Here is an 18,955-nt window from a genome sequence, read left to right as displayed (position 1 = left end):
TTTTTAGTAGCGTCTACTGTGACTGACACTAATGAGTGTTTAATTCTCCCCAAAAAAGATGAATTACACACCTGAGGGAGTTTGATCCAGTTCATTTTGGATTCACGTGGCAATTCATGGATCGTTTGTGACGCGTGTACTTCCTGCCGTCATCCCCTGCGTGGCCCGCGTCTACCTGTACTTGACTTGGATTGGTTTGTGGGCGGGCGTGTGTCTGGTGACATTTTCTTCTTTCTCTCTTCTATTTCTTCTTCTGTTGTTTATTGCCGTCTGAACTTTCCAAAATTGGGTCCGAACCATCCCCCAAAGAAGAAGAAGGGTTTTCACGCCGCGCTCAAACCGAACCACGGTTTGATCCGGACGTTGTCTCACCTGAAAGTCCGGACCGGGGGCCCAAACCAACGCTCGTGTTTCTGTTACCATGGTCACACCCTGGTCCTCTCGGTCGACACGTAAAGGGACAGTTCGCCATTTTCTGAAATGCTCTCATATGCAGAGTCGTGCCAAAACCCAGCTGCTGCAGAAGAAAGAGATTAAACCGAACAAGTCGCTCATCATTTATTTTTAAGGAGCAGCGCCCTGAGAGTGTGGTGAACCGGTTTGGACCGGTTTAACTGGCGCTGGTGACCGCAGCAGTGATTCACTAGGTGCTGACTCATTGTGTCCGTGTCCCGTGGTGAAGATAACCCCCACCCCCCCTCTCTCTGTCGCTCTCTCTCTCTCCCAGACACCACACCATGGCGATAGGCGTCGCCGTGGACATCCTGGGGTGTACCGGCAGCGTGGAGGAGCGGGCGTCCACGTTGAACCGCATCATCCTCGTCGCCGTGGAGCTGAAGGACACGGTGGGCGACCTGTTCGCCCTCACGGCGCTGATGAAAGCCCTGGACCTGCCGCAGGTGGAACACACACAGACACAAACTCCCACACAGAAATATATATATAGATATATATATATATCTATATATATAGAACTTATATAAGTTCTCTAACGTTGAGAGCGTTTCTGTTCTGTGATGAGCAGATCAGCCGTTTGGAGGAAACGTGGACGACTCTGCGGCGGAACTACACGCAGACCGCCATCAGCTACGAGAAAACACTCAAACCTTTCTACAAGAACCTGTATGAGGGCACAGGTACTAAACACACACGCACACACACACACACACACACACACACACACACACACACACACACATCTTCACATCTGAACTTCACCACAACACAAAAGCATCAAATCAACAAAATTAACTTTTAAAAGTCTCATATTTTACACGTATCTGTTGATTTATTTGAAGTTTTATCCATACGCAGATTTACGCACCTGTGATGGGATGTACCACAAACGTACTCTGAGGTCTCTCAGCCTCTCTTCTGGTGAACTTTTAAAACGAGATGATTATTCTCATATTCCCAAATCTTAGATTTTAAATCTTGGCGACCACAGAACAATTTGCTGTTCCCTTGATATTTCTTTCTTGTCCTGAACATTTCCGGATGAAATCAAGAAAACAACAAAACTTGTTTTACAGTTACAGTTTCTGAAAAATGGAAGAAAAACAACTTTATCTATAGAGCTACACTGACCTTCCTCCTCCTCCTCCTCCTCCTCCTCCTCCTCCTCCTCCTCCAACTCCTCTTCCTCCTCCTCGTCCTCCTCCTCCTCTTCCTCCTCCTCTTCCTCCTCTCCTCCTCCTCTTCCTCCTCCTCTTCGTCCTCCTCCTCCTCCACCTACTCTCCTCCTCCTCTTCCTCCTCTTCCTCCTCCTCCACCTACTCTCCTCCTCCTCTTCCTCCTCTTCCTCCTCCTCCACCTACTCTCCTCCTCCTCTTCCTCCTCTTCCTCCTCCTCCACCTACTCTCCTCCTCCTCTTCCTCCTCCTCCTCCTCCTCCTCCACCTACTCTCCTCTTCCTCCTCTTCCTCCTCCTCCTCCTCCTACTCTCCTCCTCCTCATCCTCCTCTTCCTCCTCCTCCTCCTCCACCTACTCTCCTCCTCCTCTTCCTCCTCTTCCTCCTCCTCCTCCTCCACCTACTCTCCTCCTCCTCTTCCTCCTCCTCCTCCTCCTACTCTCCTCCTCTTCCTCCTCCTCTTCCTCCTCCTCCTCTTCCTCCTCCTCCACCTACTCTCCTCCTCTTCCTCCTCCTCTTCTTCCTCCTCCTCCTCCTACTCTCCTCCTCTTCCTCTTCCTCCTCCTCCTCTTCCTCCTCCTCCACCTACTCTCCTCCTCTTCCTCCTCCTCCTCTCCTCCTCCTCTTCCTCCTCTTCCTCCTCCTCCAGCCTCGCCCCCTGCCGTGGTCTGCGTGCCCCTCCTGCTGCCGCTCCTCACGCTGATGGAGCGTCCGTCGGTCGCGCCCGAGGGGGCGGAGCTCTGGGAGACCAGCGACCAGGGCTGCGACATCATGCTGCGCCACCTGGAGGCCGCGCGCGACGTCGCACACAACGCGCAGCGCTTCACCGCCAACGCACAGGCGGTCGTGCAAGGTACAAACACGACAGAGTTAATTCAACTGTACGTTACATTTTGTTTTTTCAGACTTCGTAAAGTTTTTCTTGGTTCCCGTGTTCAGGGTTCCAGACGGACGACGACCTGCTGGAGGTGTTTAAGACGGACTTTCACCTGCGGCTGCTGTGGGGAAGCCGCGGGGCTTCGGTCAACCAATCGGATCGCTTCAGCAAGTTCAACCTCATCCTCACCGCGTTGTCCCGGAAACTGGAGCCGCCGCCGCCCAAAACTCAAACGTTGATCTGACTGCGGCCTTTCGAATGCCTCTTCGTCTAATTCATCCAGATGAATACCTGCTTCTCTCCAGAGTTTTCTTTTTTTTAAATGAATCAATGAACCTTTCTCAAGCACATCGTCCAACCCGTGGGAGGCGTCGGGCCCCCGCGCCGCTGCTCCGGTCGTGTTTTGGTTTTTACTGGACTCAATGTTCACACAACCGTGATGAATTATAAACTGTCTGAAAGGGCCCAGTCTCCTGATTCCACCGTACAAAGCAAATCACCGCAACGGCCGTCGGGTCTCAAGTGTTTCCCACAGGCCTCATATTCCCCCTTTAATGGATATGAAGATTACTTTAGAAAAAGGCGAGAACGCTTTCTGTACATTTCTGTAACTCGCCGACACGTTTTTCGGTCAGCGAGCTTTCGTCAGAGCGACACATCTGGTTTCCTGATCTAGGGCCGACGAGCAGCCGTACAGCTACCTGCAGGTTCGGAGGAGCCACTGGTGTTATTGATATTCAACACGAACACCTGTATGTTTATCATAAAACACAGTAAACACAGTTGTGTCCCATGATATTTAATGATATGTAAATCTTTACTCACCTTGATTATGGTGAAGGACGAGGTCACGTGATTCCTCAGTGTTGTGGTGATGAAAAACAAAACAATGATAGTTCTTAAAGAAGCAATATTTGTGTTAGAGAGACTCTGATTGGCAAATAACTAGTTTTCCTCTGACATCCCAGTTAATAGAAAATTGATTTCTTTGACAAGAAAAAAGGAGGCAAACAGCCAATGAATCTACATCTTTGAAGAAGAAGAAGAAGGAGAGTCAAGTTTAACCCAGAAAAATAAATAGAAATAAAACAGTTAATAAAAGCAGAACGAGAGAGAGATGAGGAATATAGCTACAGTACAAAGTCAACACCTGTGCGTAAAGTCTTGATGGATATACACTAATGTTAAACTCTTCACATCTGGAGAACATCAACGTCGGCTGCATTTATCTTTGTGACACAAAGATAAAAAAAAAACCAACAGAAACTCCCGATCAGTTTGTTGCTGGTTTAACAAGCGGGGAGAATAATGAGATTAAAACGCATTTTTAATATTAGTAGTGAAGCATTTTGCTTTGAGTCGGCGATGACAAAGAGAATCTCCTTTTCTTCATTTACACTGGAGCAGAAAATAAAAATCCAAACTTTCTGTACATGTGAAAACATTACTACAAATGTTTTTATTATTTTTTCCCCGTATGAATTTGTAGTTACACACAAATATCTGAGGAATTTCAAAATATGACTTTTTCCATAACTCCCCCGAGATCTGATTTAAAAAAAACTCAACATGTGAATAGCGTGAGACTGTAAATATTTGGAGCGTTAGCATGTTAATAATAGACTGTACATATTTTCTGCGGAAGTCTGATTGTAAAAAAAACTGTTATTGAATTCTAATGTTTATATTATTATGAACTAAGGAGGTTAAGATTTAATAAATGAGATTTATGATCTCATCTGTGGAGGTCGACTCACTGTGTAAAAGAAAATTGAAATCACACTGTTTTTTGATTTTCTAACAACTTTTTTTCTGATTATTGTCATGTCATATTCTCGTGTGTGTGTGTGTGTGTGTGTGTGTGTGTGAACGAAATACACACACATGGGAATATTACTTGAGAGGTTATCTCCAGAAATTTTGGAGCTGATTGATCAAAGGTCAAGGTTGAGAAAAATAGTCAGAAGCTTATATTGATGAGAAAATGATTCCACACCATACTGTATGTTGTCATATGACAAGTGAAGTCATGCTTAGTTCGAAAACACATTTTTCAAGGTACATGAAGACACGACATGAAGCTTGTATAAATCGAAAAATATTGTTATTATGATATTGTAGGGATTATATCATCACGACGTCACTGAGGTCAGAAAAAGAGGTAATTTAATGTAGTAATGCATTAACATTTGCAACCTGCATCTTATTGGATTATCACTCATTCGTCATCATACAGTGGAAATGACATCATGATGACATCATTATGAAATGGCATCATCACAATATAAAAACACACACACACATATATATATATATATATATATATATACACACACACACACACACACACACACACACACACACACAGTGTTTGAGAAACAGACAGAAACAAATCTACTTTCATTGCTGCTTATTTTATTAGAACAATATCTCGGAAGAAGAAGAAGAAAAACAAAAAGAGCATTTTGTTCACAAAGTGTCCGACAACATTCAAAGTAAAAACATGTGCACGACAAAATATGGAAAGAAGTACTGCCATTGGTTATTAAAACATATACAAACAGCATGGTTAAAAAAACAGAGATTTACATTGATTCGACATGTTGGTGTCCCGTACGACGCCCATGGACCCGCTGCTGATTTGATGGACTCGAAATATTTGTGTTGATGCCGAAATATATGAAGATAGATATTTTTTTAAAAAAGGATGTAAAGTAGACGTTTCCACAGGACACGATGACAATCAGAGGATCTGACAACACGTCTGTTGTTTTGTTTTCGCTGGATGATGGACAGCACCTTGCTCACAGTAGCTTGGCAGGTTTCACTAAAGAAATGTTTTGTACAGGAATATTATCTGCAAACGCATCATCTCGATGGATTTAATTTTTTAGGTATTTCTGCATAATATTCAGGGTTAAAGCACAGCGGCTGTTATAATGCGCAGCTCAGTGTTATTATAGCAAGAATAATGGTTTTTAAAAATCCACTGTTTATTTGGTAATTTTTGCACCAACGACCTCGCACAGCTTCGATTAAAGGGACAGTTCACTTGAGAGTGAACTGTCTTTACAGTTTGAACGATATACAGAGTTCAGGGGACGGCAAAATAAAGTGTTCGTTTAAAGTTACAATAAGAAGCAGAGTATTGTTTTTTAGCGCTGAAATAATGTATCTATTTTTTTTTTATTGGTTATGAAGCAAAAGTTACCAAACACTAAGTTGTTTCACCGTTTACTGAACATTTTTTGGGTTTTGGACAGGAAGACATTGACTTGGGCTCTATTAAAGTTTTTAATAGGCATAATTCATAATTTTTTTATAGACTTAAAAAATTTGTAAAACTAATAAACCAATAATGAAAATCCCTCGGCTCTGGGGAAATTATATTTCTGGCATTTTATAGACGGTAATAATGATAAAAAAAAATGGACAGATGAATTGATAATAAAAAGAAATGGTTAGCTGGAGAACCTACGTGATATCAGATGTGTACACAAAACAAAAAGCACTGATGGATCTAAACTAATGAAACTGCGACATTTTGCTTCCCCCGAAAAAATGAAATCCAAAATCAGCCAAATGATTTTAACGAGGAGGATGTGATAAAGACGCTGTTAAGTTTGAATTCGAGACGTATCGGGGACTAAAAAGTGAGGACATCTCAGCCTCTGATGCTGTTTTTATTAGTGTCTCGCTGCTGAAATGCTAAAACTGCTTAAACGTCTAACACATTGATGGTCACAGATCGTAGAGGAAATGTGGAGTCCGGGGTAAAGTTCAAGTAACATCATCATCATCATCATCATCATCTACAGCATCTTTCTGTACATTTCACAGCTTCATGGAAGAAACACAGACGACAGCTCGGGGCGTCGGCCTCCTGCTGCTCCGACGCCTCGACGTGAGAATCGTTGTTAGTGGCATTTTTTGTCTTAAATAGCATCAAAGCGAAGTCGAACTTGTGTGATATTGTTAAATCTATTGAACACATACAGGAAGTGGTTAAAAAAAAAATATCACCGGAGCGACGGATGGAGTCAAAGAACTTGGAAAAATCATGCAAAAGAAGTCAGTTTGATTTTCCTACAAAAATTTGTATAAAAACCATTCGAGAGAAAATTATTGATTTTTTTTGTTTTGTTTCTCGCTGCTACACAGTGGTCATTCAAAAAGATCACAGCTGTCCCGGCGGACGACACAGACCTTCAGTCATTCGTTCGTTCGTTCATTCATTTATTTATTTATTCACTCGCTCATTAATAATCAGATTCATATGCTGTGGTATTTTAAGGGCAAAGTGCATCGGTTTGATTCAAAACCTTTTTGTCTCATGAAGAGTGTCAATCAATCAATCAAACAAACCTAAAAAAAACAATCACCATGGAAACACATTCAGCATGACAGAGATGTTAATATGTACAAATCATTCAATGGTTAAAAACTAACGTCACGCACGTTAACACACATTTTACACCCCAACATGTACGGAAAGCCAAATGGACAATATTGACCTTGTTGGCGTCCCATACCTGTGTTCACGTTGTGGATACGTGCGTGAGTGTCGTCACAATCACAAATACAACCGATTAAATGGGGGAAACACTTTTCCTGTAGACGCAGCCGAGTCCCCTCGTGGAGCCCAGGTGCATGATGGGAGATGTAGTCAGGTGGAAGAGCAGACACATCCAGATATGTGGATACGCGTGGGGGGGGGGGGGGGGGGGGGGGGGGGGGGGGGGGGGGGGGGGGGGAGAAAAAAATCCCTCCACAGCAAAAAAAACAAAACAACGTGAAGTTTTAAGGCAGAGTCTGACCTGCAACGACGACGGACGGAGCTCCTCGTTTATTTCTTGTTTGGTTGTTAATAAAAGTGGCCCAGTCCAGGTTTTTCGGTGAAGAAAGGCCGCCGCCTGCTGGTCGGCTGGTGGAATTACAACCGAGGGAAGAGGAGAGGAAAAGGTGGGAAAAGAGGAGAGGACGAAGAGAGGAGGAGACGAGAGGTCCTGTTGCCACCTGATAGTCCTGCTATCTGCTATCTATTTTACCCAGCTGCTGTTTGGGAAACATTAAAACAAACATACATGAAATCATACTCATGCCCCACAAGTCAATGACAACATCGCGACGATAAGGCATCCGAACATTCAACACACACACACACACACACACACAGTTAACAAAGTTGCAGTGTAAGTCACCTGATACATGTTTTGGTAGACAATGACATGCGACTGTATGAGGGGTGAGGGCAGGCATGAGGAGCAGAGTGGCTCAGGCAGGCAGACATCACCAACAGAGCACAGATTCAAAAAAAGACGATGACGACAGGAGTGAGTTGCAGCACTGATGTTGTTAGTGGCAGCGAATGCTGTGACCCCTGAAAGTAATTCTGAGTAAAACTGTTTGTTTTTTTCTCGCACCAGGAGCTGGAATAAAAGTGTTGGGAGGAGAAAAGTGAGGGATTGGTCAGAACATATTTGGACAATTGAAGGAAAGGAAAGGTCCACAGACACAAACTGAGTGTTTGACATCAAATTCTCGTCACCAGGTCGATTTACTCTGTGTTTATCGAAGCGTGCGCCCACGGAGCTGATGACATCAACAGCTCCACTTAAACAAGTGGACCTGGTGATCACGGTTTCTTGTCAGAATACCACTTTATGTATCATTTTAAGTGCAAGAGAATCCACTCTGATGGTGGCCACTTCCTGCAACACTTTGGCCAGCTCCCACAGAGAAAAGAATGACTGAAACGTACCCGAGGCAAGCGGTTAATAAAAGTTAAGGCTTGAGAAAAATTGCCACTGAGCCTCATTAGAGTTCTGCAGAAGGACGTGAGGTTGTTATTGGACTTCTCTCCGTGAGCTGAAACCTTCAGGAGCACATGCACGTCATGTGACTGTTTAGCCACATCCCGATCAGTGGCGTCAACATGTAACGCCACAGGTGAGGATGTGTCTATAAGAAGAACAAAAGATAATCCTTGAACGTTTCAGCCCACAGAGAAGAAGCTCTGGATTTTTCCCTCCTCTGATTAATTGACCCTGTTTCATCCCTCCCTCCCTCCTTCCTCTCTTAACCCCCAACAGCCAATCGTGGATATGTGAAGCATGCAGACGTGCAAAACCTGCCTCCCCCTCCCACTTAACCTCTCTACCTCTCTCTCTCGCCCCTCATCTATTTCTCTCTCTCTCTCTTCCTCTTTGTGCCCGCACCACCAATAATCAGCAAATCAGCGTGAGCCCTCCACCAGCCAATCAAATCGCCCGGCCACCCTGCAGCCCTCAGGAACCTGCAGTCACATGGAGGAGAGGGGCCAGTTACTATAACACATACATACAACACATTTCTAAAAAAGAAATAAGAGAACAGAGGTTTGTGTTTTAACAAGAGTCACAGAGTAAAAGACGGTTTGAATCTGGAAGAGAAGACCTCAGGTTTTCCATCAGGAAAAAAAAAAAACAGAATCCAAAATCGGAAAAAGAAAGAAAGAAAGAAATTCCGCAACATTTTAAGATCCCTGCAGATTCTGTCTGTTTGTGTCATTAGGGGTCGGAGCTGCTGGGACCCTCTTCCTCCTCATACTCTTCCTCCTCCCTGTCTTTATTTCATCTGAGAGACAAACTGAAGGAGAACAGACGTCTGACGACCGCTTCACTGAAATCCATCCCATAGTTGTGAAGATAGTTTCACTCCGCTTCGAACCAAACGACAGACTGATAATTAGAAAGATGGATTTGAAAGTTTTGGAATCATCTCTACGACGGGTAAACGTTTTGCAATTAAATAGCAGTAAATAAAACAATTATTAAACAGTGTGTATAGTTAGTTATGATATAAGAAAACACTTTTATTAGCTTGGTCTTTCTTCTTCTCTTATATATAAATCTCTCATTATCCGTTTATACAGCAGCCTCCACTTACGAGTGTCGGACGTGAGGAGTTAGTTTGTTTACAAATACTTACAAACTAATTTCTGCATTACATAACCACCTCGTTGTGTTATAGACCATTTACTAACTGTCTATATGCTGCTTATGAAAGTTGAACAGGCTGGTACTTGAATGCAGTACGTCATTAATTCGGAGTGAATGTGAGAAATCGAACTGTTCCGTTCAGATTTAAATCTTCTGCACTGTAACGAGACAATGATACTTTACTTTAATATGAATAATGTTCAGCAGGCACAGATACTGCGACACACCTGCTTCACCGATTCACATCATCACGGACGCCAACGGAAACTATGAGTGTCAGAGCTGCTTTTAATCAGTGACTCAAACGATGAGCAAGTAATAACCAGCATATGAGTGAAAGAAAACATAAAAGACATAATGTGTCAATTGGAATTATAACAATCCTGTAAGAAACTCAACTGAAACCATTTTCATACTATACTTTGCCTTATTTTTACATATTTTTTCGAACCAGTCTTCACAGGAGATGATTCTCGAGTGGGTAGATTTAGATTCTTGGAATGATCCAACTCCAAATGCCATGAAAAGACCAAAACCAACAATCAATCTATCCTACTAACAAGTATAACCCGTTTATCCAAACGCTGATGTATCTTTTTCCTTTTTGCCAAAGAGCTCCATTATTTTGTCCCAAAAAAATGAACACCTTACAAAATTGTTTTATTTATTTTGTATTTAAATTCTCTTGGTAGAAATTAAATTTGTGAGAACTGCCATTCAAGTCATGTAAAAATATTTGAAAAACTTTTTGACTTATGCTGAATTTTAACTTAAATTTTTTGACTGAATTTTCAACAAAAATAAAATGTGTAATTTAAATAAACTAAATGGAAAATAAACATATCACCATATAATTAATTAAGCAATAGAAAGGTTAAAAAGGTTTGAATATTTTCTGTTATTTTATTGGTATATTTTGGATTTGGCAATTTGAAGTATACATGTTCGAAGTTGCTAGAAAAGTTGCCTCAAAATATCACCAAATGTTTGTCACAGTTTTTGTGAAGTTCAGCTATTTATTTTTTTAAATTAGAGATTTAAAAGAAAATCTGAAATATACATTTTTAAAGATTTACGTCTCAGGGAGAATGAGCCTCAGAGCCACACACAGGGAAGGAAAGATCGGAGGAAAACATTGTTGGTGTTGGTGTTTTCAGCTCTGCTCTGAATCTCAAAAGACTTGAACATGTTGTAAAAATGTGAAAACTTCTCTTTCTGTATTTGGATCCTGTAAGAAAAAAAACTGCACTGAGGATAAAACCACACTGAGGATGAAACCAGACGAACCTCTGCGAGTGTGTGATGCCACGTTTAGTGTGATGGCACTGAAGACACAGAAAAAAAAACACGTACGCAAACAAACACACAAACTGCAATCAGAACCGAAATAAGAACATAAAATCTTCCGCTTCAAATTATGTCGACACACGAATCCAAAGAGCTTAAAAATCAGACCATAATTAAAGGAGGGGGTAAAAATAACAAAAAATAAATTGCTCCTAATATATTACATTAAAACAATCTTAAACACTTTGATCGACAAGATGCGGTGCAGCCTCGACACGAGGCTCAAGAACAGCAGGGTCACACACACACACACACACACACACACACACACACACACACACACACACACACACACACACACACACACACACACACACACACACACACACACACACACACACACACACACACACACACACCCCCAGAGAAATGCCTCAAACACAAAATAAACATCACTTAAAACTCCATTGAGCAGCTTCTCCCCCCTCTTCCGTCTTTGCGCTCAGACACTCACCTCGGACACAGTTCCACACACACGAGGAGGACGAACGATTAGAGAGAGAGAGACCCGAGGGGACGAACAGACGGGATGGAAACGTGGAAAAGGGGGAACAGAGGTGAACGTCCATGCGGTGTGTTCGGATGCAGTCTGTGTTTTTTTTTTTCCTTTTGTAGTGTGATGTGGAGGAAGGGAGAGCGGAGGGATGGAGAGAATGACAGAGGACAGAGTGGCTTCAGATGTAGGTGACGGCACCTTTGCTGTTCTTCTCCATGGTGATTTCTACGTAGGAGGTGGGGACGTAGCCCTCCTCGCCGCTCTGCTTCCTCGCCCTCGTCCAGCCGTCGCCTTTGTCCTCCTCGATGATGTACAGCACCTGCGAGCGACGGAGTACTCTTTTCAATACAGGCTATTAATTATGACATATGAAAATAGTTCAGCATTTTGGGTGTGTGTTTTTGCTTTTCTTCTTTTTTTAAAAAAAAAGCCCATTACCTCGTCTTCTGCCATCACAAGCGTCCCCTCGTTCTGACCTACAAGTCGAACATACCACAGTGACATTAGTGAGTCACCAGCCACACACAGTTATGTCTCAAATTACGGCAGCTATTTGATGATCATGAATTAGGTCTTTCCCCGTCTTGGACAATGCGACATGTGGACAGGAGGCGCTGGGGGAGACGACCCGCTCAAACTCATGAGCCACAGCTGCCCCCATTTGTGGAATTGTTTTTTTTCTATGTTGGTGCACATAAAAACTATAATCTAAGTAATATAATATGTAATAATAATAATAATAATAATAATAATAATAATAAAAAATGACTTTCTGAGTCCGTCAAGATATTTTGGGCTCTGCGTTCTTACCGTCAAAGGAGTACATCGCTTTGCAGTGACCGATGACGGGCAGCGGGTCGTCGTCGTCGAACTCGTCGTCGAACTCGTGCGGGTCGGGGTTGGGGTTGGTGGGCTGCGAGGGACTGGGCCGGTGCTGAGGCGTGTGATGCTCCTGACTGGTGTCGTCCGTGTAACTGCCCTCGGGACTGATGCAGAAACAGGAGGCAGGCGGTTGAGCTTTTGTGTTTGCAGGACTGAAAAATGTGTCTCAGATCCTCGTTTATATACGATGACACGATGACACGGGCTAAACGACTTCCATGAAGAAAAAGTTTGCAGGAATATTATGAGATGAACCAGTGTCGGAACTGAGTCAGAGTCAAACTAACCTGGATTAATAAATAAAACAAGGTCATATTCTTCTGTGTAATTTCACTTGTGGTAGATCTGAATGTGGATTTAACTGCAAAACAACGCTTAGATTAAATGTGGTTTTTCAAAAAGTGTATATAATGCAATAACACAATTAGAATAACATATATGGTCTGACATTTTAGAATAATTTCCTTATAAAATCCTATGAAGAAGTCGATGTAATTTGGTTCTGATATCATTATCATTGAAAGAATCAACCAAAAATATATTTAATATTCCTTCATTTTTAATTTATTATTGGAAATATATATATATATATATATATATATATATATATATATATATATATATATATATATCATTTGTTTGACATTTGTTGGAAGCCTCACTTGCTTGTAGAGATATTGAACAGTCATATATGTTCAGCCAATCTGTTGTGGATCAATTAAAACACACAGAATGTGTTCATTGGAACATATATCAATAAGTACAGAATTACAGACCTGCAAAATGAAGCTATTTTTTTTTTTCATATTTGTGACAAACCTCTACAGTTTGTGATCCTAAAAATGTAAACATGGACCAATAACTAGAAAAGCTTTTATATTTTTTAGAAACACCAAAAATAGGAATAAAAACCATAATTAAACTTAATATTTTGTTTTAAGACTATTGAACCTACCTATTGATCACAATGGTGTAGTACACAACAATCAGCCCACCACTGATGGGTGTATATCCTCCTGTGTAACGTTATGTTAATACATAAATACATTAATACTTGTACCTTTCTCTGCCTTGAGGCGTGTGATGGTGATTGTCGGCGCTGTGTCGTCGGTCTCCTCTGGAGCTCTGCTTTCCCTCCACCTCAGATAACCAAGTCTGTCCACAGAGGAAACGCAGATGAGATTGACGCCAATGTGTTTGACCAGGAGGTGGCGCCATCACCACCACAATGTGCCAGAAGCTGCATACTGTACATCTGGAATTCGAATTAGAACTCTCTAGGAAAAAGAACAACTTCTCTGTTCTTCACCTCGTTTTTGTGGATTTCCGAGCGCAGTTTCTCCATGTTACAAATGGTCTCGGATATTTTCGGCTGCAGGCTGATGGGGTCTCCCATCTGGGGGTTTTTCTCGTACACGTCCTTCATCTTGTTCAGGGCATCTCTGACAGAAACACACAAACATGCACTGGTGTTGATGGAGTGGATGAATGATAATAAACCGCTCAGTTTTCGTTTTTTTTTTTCTGAATTTATCAACGGTTTCGACTGTGTTTGGATTTATCGTCGAGCATCTCACCTCTGATCCATCTCCTTCTGCAGCTCTTTGTTGAGTTCGTCGATCCTCTGCTGCAGCCTCTTCCTCCTCTGCTCGGGGGGCAAGTGACTAAAGTCCTCCAGAGACGGCGCCTGGTGTAGAGGAACAACATTTTAACATTTAACTCCTTTTTCAGACTTTCACTTTATACCGGCTCGGGCTGAAGTTGACGATGTTAGATACTAAACCCGAGACGATATAAAAGATTTTGTTTCTCTGAGGTGGGGAGGGATCTGATGAAACTATAGTTACACCGCTGACTTCTTCCTATTACATTTGATGAGTGGAAGTTTGGTCTGGTTCCATAGAATGAGATTAGAGAATCAGCATGTAGCTACTGTCCCAGTGAACTAGAAAAGGAATGTCCAATAATGCCTGCATTATTAATGCCTCTCTATTATTTGCACAAAGAAAACCTGTCACATTAAAAGTGAGTGATGCATCAAACATCCCAAGAGCTTTCAATCATATCGCACGATCTTGCCCTGCCGTACAGTAGTGTGCAAAAGTTTTCCGCAGATTGATTTCAATCAATAAATGCCGTCAGTCTGATCGGTCAGAGATTTATTCTGCTGCTTGACATGAGTCATTAAATGCCCTCTAAGAACAGGAAGTTGTCCAACAGCTGATCTGCTCCCGAAAGAGCCTAAAACTATTCAAAGCATTATTTCTTTTAATGCTTCCCCACTTCACTTTTCGCGCCACATAACTACAGATGTTTACATTTTCTATTTCCTGAGCAACTTGCGGATCGGCAGTTTACTCGCGACCTCGGAAATAGTAGCTGTCGCCGAGGTTGTTTTACCAATTCCAAGACACATAGGGATAAACACATTTTCAATCAGTAACACGGGGCCGAATAATGTTTTCCCTTGTTTGCACAGATGGTATTCAAACATAATTTATTCAAAAGCCACTGAATAATAAATGAGAGTTAAACTACTGTGAGTGAACAGCAACACGGTTGCAGTTTGGTGAAGGGCAGGAGGACTATTCTAACTGGGACGGAAACAGAAGCTACTCATCACTACAGGGTTTATATATGGGACGCTATGGGGAAAGGACACTGCTGGGTCTTCTGGTAACTACTCGACACACTCACTTACCATCTTGACTGACCACTGACGCGTTAACCATCGCAGACGAAAGAGACAAACAACACGGGATGCTGGTTAGTCAGTCGGTCAATACAAGTTCCCACTGTGATCCCGACAAAAGTCATTTATTGTTGCAGCAGCAGGCTGGAGTCTTTAGTTCACGTACACTTGTTCTTTAACGTACAAGAGGTACTGAATATTGACACTGTGCAATGATTCACTTCTGATGTTGTTTCCTGCTTTCATCCCCACACAGGGAAGTCATTTTTGTGACGGGGAGAAGAGTGTAGAGGAAAATGTCTTCATTCCACAACTAAGAGGTCTTTTTATTTTTACTTTGGTTGGTTGACACAGAAAATCTTTCCTTGAGGAGAATAAAAGGTTTTGAGGGATTTAATATTCCTCATCTGTTCTCCTGTTCAATGCCAATTCTAGGGTATAAATAACTAGTAATAATGAACAAGTGTACACTTGATTCTATGTTTTTGTGTCACGTAAGAACACAAGAACACAGCCACTCAAACATAATCCTGCTGCCGGCTGCATACTATTCTGCTTATTGACTTCTGTTGAAGCCTAAAGATGAACAATGCAGCCGATTGATTTGTTACTAGTTTTGTCAACAACAGTGAATCTGTCCAAACTGCTCATGATTTTCAAAAGCTCAGCAATATTCTGTTTGTTATCATATATGAAAACATGAAGAAGCTAATTCTCACATTGGACAAATGAGAACCAGGAAGTGTTTGACATCTGTGCTTGATAAATTGACTAAAATGATTAATCAGTTGTAAAAGTAGTTAATTTCAAGTGTATTAACATTTAAATTTAACACTTAAGATTATTATGCCTCCAGGACAAACACAATGCATCTTGCAAACATTAGTTTGTTGAAAGTATTCGTCAACACTCAATCCAACAGGCGGTTGAGCCGGTTCCATCCGTCTGTGAGGGCGACTTGACAGATGAAAACCAGCCAATCACAGATGGCCCCTGACAGAACTGAAGAGCGTTTGGCTCATCGCGGAGGCCGGGTGTTATTTACACCTTTGTGTTAAACTGTCTGTTCCACGGTTTAATTACAATGTTAGCACAAACACACAAACACATCACTGCAAACTCGGGGCCAGAGAACAACATCAGAGCAACGCAATCTGATGTTGGTAAAACACTTTCAGCCCCGTTTCCCCACACAGCACTGTAACACCAAAAACCCAACAAATCACACACACGCACACGCGCACACACGCACACACACACGACGACACACCATCAATCACCAATGATCTTCCGTCTTGTGATTGGAGCAAAAATCTGTCTTGCAAATAGAAAGAGAGAAGGAATAGAATAAAAAAGAAAGAGAAGGAAGACGAGGCAAGAAAGAGACAAAGCAGGAAAGACAAAAGAAGAAAAGAAAAGGGATGAAAAGGAGAAACGGTAAAAAAAAAAGTGTCTGCAAGTCCGAAAAATTTGAAGAATTAAATCAGACCAGAACAGCTTTTAAAATAAATAATTTGAACTATAATATACTTTCATTTGAGTTATTGATCTTATATTTAAATGTATATATTTCATCATCATTAATCTAGGACCTGCAGACACGGTGTAGAGAAGTGAGAGAATAAAAAATACATCACATCAATCTGGCTCAATCAAACACACTATCACGCTAGTACTTCCTGTCTCACCCCTCTCCTCAGGACCCTCAAACTCTGGGGGATTCTGGGTACTGTAGTCTTTATCTCAGACAGATAGTGGCTCACAAGGTCAGAAGTGAACCGGTGGGAAGTGGGACGGGGACGGGAGGAGGAGGAGGAGGAGGACGGTGGTGGTGGAGGAGGGGAGGAGGAAGGGGACTGGTGGAGGGGGAAGAGAGGACAAAGCCGAGGGTCAAGACAACACATTTTGGGATTTTTCTCTTTTCATGCTGGGTTTTTAGCTCTGGGGGAGAATGGACCTAGAATGAAGACGAACAGGTGGAAATTCAATTTCCGTTTTGACTTCTTTGGAACTTCAATTTTTTTCCTTTTCTGTCAATTACAGACAGTTTTCAGATGAATCGATTGTGGAAATAATCGTTAGTTGCAGCCCTACTTTAAACTTCCGCCTTGTGTGGAACACGCCCTTGACTAGAACACACCCTTGAGGCAGCCGATGACGTGAACATAAATCAACAGAGAGGTAATGATTACCCGACACGCTCCGTGTGGACCGGGGCGAAGTCCACGGAGCGCGTCGGAGAAAGATCATGACACTTTTCTTTTTTTGACAAACAATGGTGAAGGTGACAAAAACACCTTTTTGAACTCGAGATGAACTGAGAATTATAGTGAGGGGAAAATTTGTGTGTAAGTGAACACTTTTTTAAAATTATTTTAAGTTTTAATTGCTGAAAAATGCTTCAATGCTTAAAAAATAATGTTTATGCTGTTTGAAAAACTGAATAAGGTCAAAGACACCTTGTTCAACTGACTCTAATACAGTACATAATCTATAGTGCAATATGCAGAGCCTTTATAAAGATTTTAAAATTTGTTATATTTCACTATTGCCCATAATTATACCAAAAAATATATGCTTATCAATACCATTAGCAAATAGGGAACAAATCACTGCTAATGATTTATTACAAGCATCATATGAATGTCTGTTAATAGGTCGTCTTATGATGTCATTTTAAAGGACGGTTGTATGAAAATATGTACGTATGAAATAAACATACGTGAAACTAAAAATCCCCCAGCAAGAATAATAAAACTTAATTTAATAAAACTAATGCAAAAGGGTTGATGACCACACTGATGACCGATTACATCAAAATTATATAAGTAATACACTATATTCATATAAAAGTATACTAATATTGCTGCGTCAAGCCCTCGATTTGAAGCTATAGATGGAGCATCGTTTCCTCCCTCGTACCTTTGGTTTCTTCCCAAACAGCCACAGCTTGTTCTTGGTCCTGCTCATCGGGTGCTTTGGGTCCGACCGCGGCGCCGGGCCCCCGTCTTTGTCTCGCTCCCCTTTGGGCGTGGTGTTGCTGATGGTCCCGTCCGAACCCGTTCGACTCAGGTTCTGGCTGAAGTCCTCGAAGGGGAAGTCGCCCGGCGGCTCGAAGCCGGACTTGAACGACTCTACGACAATGGCCGAATCCTTGGGAGGAGCGGGAGTCAAAAAGGAGGGACGGGATAACAAACAAGTTGAAAATTAAGTTCTTCCATGCTGCCGCTCATCCTTCTCGACACCCCTGCCCTATGTCGCCTACCTTTCGCTCACTGACAGCCTTGGCGGCAGAAACCATTCCTTCTAGACATTTGGAGATGATGGGAACGACTCGCCGCTCGGCCTCCGCAAAGCTCCGGAACGTCTCGCCGAGCTTCACCGTCCGACGCTCGTCCATGTCCTGCAGATTCTGTGACACGGAGCAGAGCAAATGGAGTAAACGCCAGCAATGGGCCCAACGTTGCGCTGCTCACACACTGCCGATACACACTCAATATATCAGTGGTGGTTTACATGAGACAAGCTGATCACTGAAAAGTTTCCCATCTCTTAACATGATACTGCTTCGAGTATCTTAATGTGAACCTAATTTTTAAACATTAGTAGGAGGTGAATCGGTTAAAATAAGAGTCCTCAGGAGATGATATATCCACCTGGCACCTAACAAGCCGAGTTTGGTAAAGTCGTAATAGTTCCCTCAGTGATAACGAACACTCAATAGTTGTTGTTTTTTAAGTACACACCGAGGGATGTTAAGTTGTTCTAGTGTCTACTTAGTGTGCAGGTGTCGAGTGATCAGCGCCAGAGACGACAAGTTAATCCCTTCATATCTATACCATGTGAACCCTGCGCTGTGTTTTATATTACAATTTCAAGAAACTCAAAATATGAAATGGGACCATTTCACTACCTGTTTAACATTAAAGAAATCCAAATCGTTTTTGAGATCTGCCGCGGAAGTGAAAAGATGAACAGATGGACGCACAGACATGTTGACATGGCTTACTGGATGCTTTTTTTTATTTGTAAATAGTAAATTATAAGTCAA

The 18,955-nt window shown here is 42.1% G+C and overlaps 2 protein-coding genes across 4 annotated transcripts in view; one reads left to right on the top strand and one right to left on the bottom strand.

Moving 5' to 3' along the window:
* bcar3 (BCAR3 adaptor protein, NSP family member) overlaps positions 1-4,253 on the top strand; it is a 59,640-nt gene extending 55,387 nt beyond the window's left edge. For both annotated transcript variants that reach the window (XM_035646586.2, XM_035646587.2), the window contains 4 exons: positions 728-899; positions 1,025-1,136; positions 2,280-2,483; positions 2,570-4,253. In XM_035646586.2, coding sequence (XP_035502479.2) covers positions 728-899; positions 1,025-1,136; positions 2,280-2,483; positions 2,570-2,751 — 670 coding nt within the window. In that variant the 3' untranslated portion in view covers positions 2,752-4,253. The remainder of the gene's footprint in view (positions 1-727; positions 900-1,024; positions 1,137-2,279; positions 2,484-2,569) is intronic.
* Positions 4,254-7,912: 3,659 nt separating this feature from the next.
* Positions 7,913-18,955, bottom strand: part of fnbp1l (formin binding protein 1-like) — a 40,966-nt gene continuing 29,923 nt past the window's right edge. The window contains exons 8-16 of one of the 2 annotated variants that reach the window (XM_035646605.2): positions 18,170-18,316; positions 17,827-18,057; positions 13,790-13,899; positions 13,522-13,654; positions 13,273-13,367; positions 12,141-12,316; positions 11,769-11,806; positions 11,529-11,649; positions 7,913-8,802 (exon numbers count right to left, since the gene is read on the bottom strand). In XM_035646605.2, the coding sequence (XP_035502498.1) occupies positions 8,795-8,802; positions 11,529-11,649; positions 11,769-11,806; positions 12,141-12,316; positions 13,273-13,367; positions 13,522-13,654; positions 13,790-13,899; positions 17,827-18,057; positions 18,170-18,316 (1,059 nt within the window). In that variant the 3' untranslated portion in view covers positions 7,913-8,794. Of the gene's footprint in view, positions 11,650-11,768; positions 11,807-12,140; positions 12,317-13,272; positions 13,368-13,521; positions 13,655-13,789; positions 13,900-17,826; positions 18,058-18,169; positions 18,317-18,955 lie in introns of both variants that reach the window. The other variant, XM_035646604.2, reaches the window with a different exon arrangement.

Source organism: Scophthalmus maximus, chromosome 13 (assembly GCF_022379125.1).
Source record: "Scophthalmus maximus strain ysfricsl-2021 chromosome 13, ASM2237912v1, whole genome shotgun sequence".
Taxonomy (NCBI): Eukaryota; Metazoa; Chordata; class Actinopteri; order Pleuronectiformes; family Scophthalmidae; genus Scophthalmus; species Scophthalmus maximus.
Note: the sequence above shows the minus strand (reverse complement) of the source record. Positions and strands in the feature narration are given on the sequence as shown.